General features: G+C 37.9%; 1 protein-coding gene across 1 annotated transcript; it reads right to left on the bottom strand.

Annotated features, from left to right (window-relative positions):
- Positions 1-836: 836 nt before the first annotated feature.
- Positions 837-7,201, bottom strand: alpi.2 (alkaline phosphatase, intestinal, tandem duplicate 2; the record flags this gene model as incomplete). The annotated part of the gene is made up of 11 exons (XM_083911435.1): positions 837-1,108; positions 2,150-2,260; positions 2,385-2,575; positions 2,743-2,881; positions 3,226-3,295; positions 3,395-3,520; positions 3,709-3,881; positions 4,371-4,545; positions 4,949-5,064; positions 6,484-6,600; positions 7,126-7,201. 11 exons carry the CDS (start codon positions 7,199-7,201, stop codon positions 837-839), a joined length of 1,566 nt encoding a protein of 521 aa, XP_083767561.1.
- Positions 7,202-8,937: the final 1,736 nt, after the last annotated feature.

Below are 8,937 nucleotides of genomic sequence, written 5' to 3'. Positions count from 1 at the left end.
GCTCACAAACCCTCCCCCTATGCGGAAGCAGGCGGATGTCCCGCCCTTCAATGTCTCTGATTGGACAATGCTTTAATTCCACCCAATCAGGTGAGATGTTAATTTATTAAGCGAGGTACTCGTCGTCACTTATTTAGATGTGTCTTCTTTTGCTATATAATGGATTCCACTAAATAAATATTTCATTGGACGCTATTACCTTGTCCTAAATATTTTTAACATACACAAATGTAGGTCTTAAGGAGGGTAAATTGACTGCTAACATTTTACAATATAGATTGTGACTATGTGTAAATGTGTAGGTTAAATAAATGTGAAATAGAGGCCTTAATAGAGACAGGACAGAAGCCCAAATGGGTCATACATTAAAAACAGAGGAAATAAAATGTATGTTGTGTATGAACGTTCAGGGCTTCCGTAAGACAGAACAATGGAAAGGTACTCTTTCAAGGATGATTGCGATGAGAGGATTAGGCTGTCGGACAAGGAAAGACATCATGAAACATACAACATATGTTTTTATTTTTTCCCCCTCTAATAACATGAGAAAGGCACACCTTTATTGAATATATATACATTCAAAAATACAACCACCTATCCATATAAATAAACTCAGTGGAGTGTTAAAATTATAGCTCTATGCAGTAATAATAAAACTAATGCTTTTCACAACAGGGTTATCTGAACAAAAATAAATTACTTAAAATGGTACTAATCTCAAATTTGTGCAGCTATACAGGTCTTGAATTACACACAGAAAATGCAGTGTGATGATGAATTCATTTTTCAACGGAAATGTCAGATAGCCCTGTTCACTTATTCCAAGGGCTGTCACATCAGACAGAGCAGAGGGAGAGAAGAAGGAGGCCCATGAGGAGGAGCAGCAGGCTGGGTTGGATGAATCCAGCGTTGTTGGGCTCTGGCAGTTTGCAGTTCTCGTAGGGCTCCAGGCAGCCTGCATAAGCCATGACATGAGCTATGTAGCTCTGCTCCTGGACCCCGTGGAAAAGATGTGACATGGGACCTTTGGCAAAGATTGCTACATCCTCTATACCGTGGGTCTCTGAATTAAGAGGGACAGGGGCCTGCTGACGGTAATTATCATCCGCTAAGGAAGAAAGAAGGGCAGAGAAGCATTATTACCTATAACAGGGTTTTCTGGCACAAATTGCAATATGACAATGTGATAAGCCTGTGAATGTTCTCATTTGTCCAGGTCATCGTTATCCCCAAAGCATTTTCAGTCAAAAGCAACTGGACTTGGTTATTTGTCTAGGAAGACGTTTCACCTCTCATCCGGACCAGTCCCAGCCTGGTCAGTTGCGTACATGAACTGAGGAAGCCTATTGGATGAGAGGTGAAACGTCTTCCTAGACAAGTCCAGTTGTTTTAGACTGAAATTGCATTGGGGATGACAATATGATCAATCTAGTACAGCTAAATGGCAAACAACAGAGTCAGGACTTTGACACAGTATCAACAAAAATGTTATATAATAAGTTTTATCGTTGTAGTATTCATTGGAGAGATATTGCATCATTGCATTATGTTGGGAGTCATGACATAATGTAGACAGTACCTTACATTAAAATAAAGTATATTGCACCAATTTTTGGATGGGCTGCCTTATTTCTACGTCTCACTCCAGCTTCTTCTCTGATTGTAATATAATACTAGTTATTTTAGTATTAGAGTTCTGTTTTTTTGTTTGTTTGTTTGTTTGTTTTTTTGTTTTCTGTTTTTTTGGGGGGGGTATCTATGAAAACATCAGCTCCCCTTCATATATCAACCTGTTTTTGCAATTAATGTATTATAATTTAATTTAGAAAGCTCTTTTACAAAATACTACATACTCATTGCAGACAAACAATATTTGGTACATTTCATAAATAATGATCCAATTGATGGAGGTGAGAGTTAATTGCTTTCCTTTAAAAATAATCAACATTTGGAAACATAACCATTTCTGCCCACTCTAAAAACAAGTGAGCAGATGGTGGTTATTCGTCTTCATTGTGTCATTTGTGTCACACTCAACACCTAGATTAATTTCTTTTTTTGAGCCATATAGTAGGTACGCTATTACACCACAAGATGGAGCTACTAAATTACTCTGTCTTCACTAGAAGGATTATCAATACACACGTACATGAAATGGTCTCATTCATATCTGGACGAATTCCACTGCGGTATCCTGGTCCATTTCCATACACAGCAGTGGTGTAGTGCTTGTTGTCTTCAGCTAGTGAGCGAGACACCCCTGTAAATGACAGGGCAAATTGTTATCCAGAGGTTTGTTCAAACATCAGATGATGTTGACTTTCTATCATAAAACCTCCCTCAGCTCTGCTCTTATCAGATTCAAAGAGTGCATTTAACTGTACCTAAAACAGAGTTTCCTCTGGCAGAGTGTCCTCCAAAGGCAAAGACATGGGAGTGGTCAGCAGTGACCACCGACAGGGTGTCCAGCTCACTGGTGAGTTCAGCTGCTCGCCCAATCGCCCGGTCAAACTCAACAGCCTCGTAGAGAGCTCTTTTGGCCCTCCCTCCGTGGTGACCATGGTCAATTCTCCCACTTAAAGTCCAAAAGAAAGTAACTGACAAATAAGCAAAATATCCCTCATATAAGTCATTCAGAATTTAAGTTAATTTATGGTGTGGAGGGACAGTTACACTGGTGGTTTCAGGGTTAAGTGGTTGCTTGCTGTCTAGAAAATATGTACAGTCAGAAAGCAATTGCACTTATCTTCCACAAAGAGGTAAAATCCCTTTGGGTTTTTGCTGAGAATCTTAATTGCTTTCTCCATCATCTCTGTAAGGGAGGGGTCCATGGACGGATCACGCTCCAACTCGTAGCGGCAGTCTTTGGGCTCAAAGAGACCTAAATGCAGAAACAGCAGGCAGCAATAATTAAGAAACATGAGCCCCTTTTTGAATAGAGCTGGCACTAATTATGCAATCTGAGTTTTTCTGCAAAAATGAAACATAAGAAAAAAATACTTATGTTTTGGCTTTAAATTGCAAATAACTTTAGGCGGTAAAAAATAAGATACATGTGCTTTTTTTTAACCTTTATTCATACATGTAATCTCATTGACACACAGGGTTTCATTATCATGAAATACCTGATCAACACACAACAGCAATATGAAACAAAGTCACTGACATATAAGACATTTATTGGTTTTATTTGACGTGTATTGAATGGTTCATTGATCTTCTTACCCATCAAGAAGTCTGTATGTGCAGGATTGACAGCATCAAGCTCAGCTTTGTTCCAAACATATTTAGCATTCTGTTGGCAACAAATAAAAATAAATATTTTTTTCGCAGGGATTGTGAACTTTTCATTCACACACTCAAACCTGATGAGCACTCTTCTAAAATCATTTACCTTTTTGTTCTTTAACCATTCTGCAACCAGATTTTTTCCATCATCCCGGTCTCCCGTATTACTTGCATACTCTGGGTCTTGACTTATTCTTGGAAACATATACTGACGACCGCCACCAAGAATGACCTAGGTCAAGAGGCACAATGACAGTTTAGATAAAATTATTACTCTATATATTTTAATATTTCCCATATTGTAAAAAAATGAGACACCACATAATTTTTGTAAAGCAAGTTGAGGTGCTATATAAACACTGAAAGTATCAAAACGCTCATATGCACACAGCCCATATTCAGAAACTGTGTGAGGCTTACATTTATCTCTGTGTTATGGATTAGCTGGAAAGCAACGTCACGGCAGCCATTTTGGATCGCCTCAGTGGGGAGGTCGGAGTCCGAATACCAGCTTCGGTCGGCACTGTGAGCATAGTTTGCCGCAGGAGAAGCATGCTGCACTCTGGTTGTAGTTACAATTCCCACAGACTTTCCTGAAACACACAGGGCAATGTGATCATAATGTGGACATCTGTTATACTGTATATATTGACATGGATAAATACACTTTTGAGACATAAAGTTAATAAAAACCTAAACACCAAAAATACTGAAATTTGTTTTCAACCACATTAGATGATCCATTGCAGATGCAAAGTATTTCAATTCAATGTTTTGTAGACAATATACACATTCCTGTTTGATAATCTAATTTTGTATTTAAGAAGAGAGTCAATGTCCACACTGTCAACTCTACTGCAAATCGTATTTTTTCTAAGATTTTATTGTGCTCTTAAATTACATTCAAGGTTAGGTATACAAACAGTTGTGTGACAGTGGCTTTATGTCAGCATTATGTACGAATAAGCAAAACATAATAAGATGAACAAATTAATACTGATCTGTTTTGATATATATAAAACATCAATAAGGACTCTAAAGAAGTCCAAATGAAACCAGTAAACATAAAGCTGTTTGTTTACCTGCTTTCTTGGCGCGGTGCAGTATTGATGTGACTTTGTTCCCATAGGAAGCACTACAGTTACCCCTCGGGGTTGCGGCAGTGACACCCAGGGTGCCGTAGTTGGCCTTCACACCACATAAGTAAGCTGTAGCAGTGCCAGCGCTGTCTGGCATCTGCTGGTCCACATTATAAGTCTGCAGGAGTCAAATACATTCACACACATTAACATGAACATTTATCAACTCAGGCATTTAGCAGGTGTTCTTGTCCACAGTTACTTGCATCGTTATGTACCCTCAACTCAAAAGCAATACACTCTCGAGTTTATGATCATTAATACATGTTATACTGTACATTATTGTATGTGCAATAAAACACCTGTCATTTCCAAGGCTCCAAACCTGTGTTTCCATTTTTACCACTAGCTCTAACCTGAACTGAAGTAACTGCCTAAATCCGTATGTGTTTCCTTGCTTGACAATAATCCTTATCCTTATATAAACATGTTGTTTTTTTTTGCATGCATGCATCCTATCCTCATTCAGAGAGTTTAAGTACACATTGCTATGTAGCAGTCTGAATGTTGAGTGAGCTGACCTTAGACAGCGCCAGGTAAGGGAAGGTATCCATAACCAGACTGGTCTCCTCTCCAGAATGTCCTGCCATCTGGCCTTTGAGGATCCGGGCAGCGGTCACTGTCGGTACCCCCATACCTAGAAGCAGGTGGAAACACACCTGAGTGTTAGATAACACAGGGCAGGCAGGCACAACACTGCCATTGTGCTCCTTGAACTTCATAAGGCTCAGCTGATGTGAGAGTTTAAAATGTGGTGAAAGACATCTGAGTTATTTACAATCTCAAACGGTGGAGAATGTGCAAAGCAAATGTAGCATTATTACGCATTTTTTCTCCTCCACAAACTTTTTCATGAAAACTTGTTCAACATTCCTTGCCAGCGCTTGTGCAATTTTTCACTGCAAATTACAGATTCAGGTTGGATGGAGCATTAGTTAAATTCCATCCTGCACCCGAATTTTGTGTTTGGAACTACATCTGCTAAACAAATTACCTATTTTTCTCAGACTCTATGTTGTTCCCGGAGGTCATATTTTTGAGTTGACCATTAGATTAATATGCATTTGGAAATCTTAAATATATTGGATTTCAACAAAAAAAAAATGGTGAATACTAATACTATTATTCATCTGCTAATGTTTCAGGTAGAATCGTCATTTTTCCTCATGAAGGTACAGTTTTCAAGAATGTGTTCATAAACATATAATTTATGGGGTGATTAAATGTAACTGATCAATCCTAAACACTGATAAAATCTTAAATGTGCTTCTATCAGCAGATATGTTATGAGGTGGGGTGGAGCCTGCTCTTACCATAAATCCATAATTGATCTATAAATATTTAATTTGTGCAGTGGAGTTACTAGTTACTGCTCCTGGATAGAATTAAGGGAAAGTAGTGACTGTGTCTGGCGCTGGGTCATGGCCAATGTACAACTCTTATATCAGGAAATATCGTCTTGTTTGGATTCCTAACTTGGGATCTAAAATTAGTTTTCTTTTTTCTTTTGCCCTAAATATAGTGGGGGAATTTCAGTGCTCCATTTTTTGTGTAATTGTTCAGTTTACATTCACGTAGAATAGTCTGGTAACTACTCATAATATCAGTTTAGAGATGTTAAATCAAGGGGAATTGAAACAATAGGCAACCAATTTCTAAAACATTAGCTATGCACGGGCATTTTTCTAACTCTTTGCTGGTTTACCTTTTCTGGTGTTCAGATCAGTTAAGGACACGTTGAAACAGCTACAAATACAGTGTAGTCTGTGGTTTACCCTCAGTGCATTTTGTTATGCTTGGCTCTCCAAGCAGTATAACTCCTGGTGATCAGATGTCACCATTAATCTCCGTCTACCTCAGAAACTCATGCTTGAGGTCACATGCATTTTGGTTGCATTGCATTCTCTCTCTCCGTTGGTGAATTACACCACGGTAACAATGAGAATCACACTTTCAAGCTACAATGGCTTCTTCTCACATAGACAAATTAACTGAACAGAAAGGGAACATGATTCACAAATCAAAGAGACCTCATAAATGCTAGGAGAAGACTCACCGTCCCCCAGGAAGAGGATGATGTTCTTGGCTTGGTGAAGATTAGGCTGAACATTCAGGGCAGTGTTTAGAGCCTGTCTCCCTTTGTTGTTCCAATAGCTGGCATGGAGCTCTTCCTCTGTAAGCAAGAAAAAGACAATATGATAGTGTCATTCATTATCAGAAGTGGCTAAATTAAATGTGCTTAAACATTTTGAATCTATATGATGTAGGTGAAGATTTTATTTTCTGTGACTTGCAATAACATTAAACTCAATTCTTACATCACTGCCATTAAAAATAAGGAATAAAATAAGTAAAATCATAAAGGATAGGGAATTTTCTCATGATGACGGAATAATCTTATGAGGCAAAGAAGCCATGAAGATGAACGAAATTTGCATTTAGTTTTAGATCTTTTATACAGAAAAATCAACAAATAATATAACTAGCACTATTGCCAATATTTTACTGTCACCTTTGTCTTCGTTGAAATAAAAGGTGATGTGTTTGTGTACCGAGTAAGTAGTAGTAAGGAAGTGTCCCCCTGTGTTGTCCTTGAAATCCAGTTGTATAAGTCCAATGTGACATCTGAAAGTAAGCATTTGTGTGCTAATACCTATTTTTTCTTTTCCAACAGTAGCAATATGAAACAGATCCTTACCTGAAAAAGAAAAAGTCCACTGCACTGAAATGAAAATTATCAATCCGGCAAAAATTAATTTAAATTCGCTGGCCATGGTGTTGACTATATGTGATTTTAAAAAGTAAAGGAGTGCTCCTCACTTTATAGCTGCAGCCAAGGAGCAAAGGGCACAATGGAGAAGTCTTTCAACGTGAGGCACAGGTTACACACACACACACACACACACACACACACACACACACACACACACACACACACCACACACAGCACATTGTAGGTATCCAGTATGTGTGTGGTTGATGTGGCATGTAACAGGTGTTTATATACAGTAGTTCCCTGAGTTGTTTCACATGATAGTATATTGACATGGATCGCAAATTAGAAAAGAATGATCTGAACGTATGGTGTGGGCAGATAATGTAAAAGATCTGACCATTTTTTTCCTAAACAAATATTATCTTAAGTAGCTTTGCTCACAATTCTCTATTTATTTGACAGTGCAATAAATGTAAAATGACACAACAAAACAAAACGTACCTAGGAAGAAATAATCATAATTTTTGTATTAGCTTGGATTTTTAGGACGCCTTTCAAGGGCGGTTGCAATGTATCAGGATTGAGTCCATATAGGTGAATGGGTGGTTTTTCAGGATTTTTTTTTTTGAAGATGTCCATGTATGTGGCATTGCAGATTTCCGTCGGAGACAGTTCTGGAGGGTGTGGCCTGTACTTAAAGCCTTCAGGTTGGTTTGGGGAGTGGTGAGAAGACCAAAGGACGGGAGGTTTGATAATCATTAATCTAAACTGTAATCTAATAAATCCATTATCTTTTAGATTTTTAGTTTATCAGTTCCAGGTAGCAGGTACAAACACAGTTTACAGAACACTTTATGTAGAACGTTAACGAGAAGTAGCTTTTCTCAATATTACCACCACTAATCATCATGTAATGGTAGTGATTGTTACAGTTTTTTATAGTACTGTGTATTATTAAACATTACATTGCAGTTGTACAAATCTCTACAGGTCTCTTTTAAACAGGCTAGAATTCACCCAACTTCTGTTTCATTTCATTCAGTTTTCTAGGAAAACAACCATTTATGAGAATTTGTGGCATAATTAATTGATAACACATGTATCTGCGTGTAAAAGTGGGTCCAACTGTACATCTGTCAAAATAAATTTCAGCAGTGGGGTTAAAATATATCCACAGCACTCTCACTCTGACTGGAGTTGTGGTTCAGACAGACCATTACATGGTCATATTTTTGTCTGTATCAGCATTTGGAAAAATAACAGCAAAAGATTGCTGAAGGTGCTTTGGACGAACTTACATTAATCCACAACAAAATCATAAAGTATATGACAATGAGCACAAGATGGACACAGCTTGTTGGATACTACCGTTCTACGACTGTTATGTTAGATGACCTTGACTTTTCTAAAAGGTCAATAGGAAATTTGCTTTAAATGGGAATGTGTTCTCTGCTGTTGTTACATCACGGCAATGTTACAAGAGGTCACAGGGGTGCTCGTTTTATGAGCTGTAAGATTGTAGTGTCCCTTAAGCGTATGAATTGCTGTAAAAATGCACTAAACTCCTCTGTTGCTTATTCTCTTGCTACTATAGTTACCTGATTACCCTATGGATTAAATAGTTTCATGTTCATATGTATATGTGTATGTATATATTTGCAAGTTGTTGTATTTCCAAAATCTCCAATGTATTTGGGTACTGGAAACCATCCATGTGTGCTTGCATGGTATATACTTCGGTTGAATTGATTCATTGCGTAAAATATATACATTGATTAAAGCCTAGGGGTCAAA

The sequence above is a fragment of the Echiichthys vipera genome (genome assembly GCF_963691815.1).
Source record: "Echiichthys vipera genome assembly, chromosome: 3".
Lineage (NCBI taxonomy): Eukaryota > Metazoa > Chordata > Actinopteri > Perciformes > Trachinidae > Echiichthys > Echiichthys vipera.
This window is presented reverse-complemented; position numbering and strand designations above follow the sequence as displayed.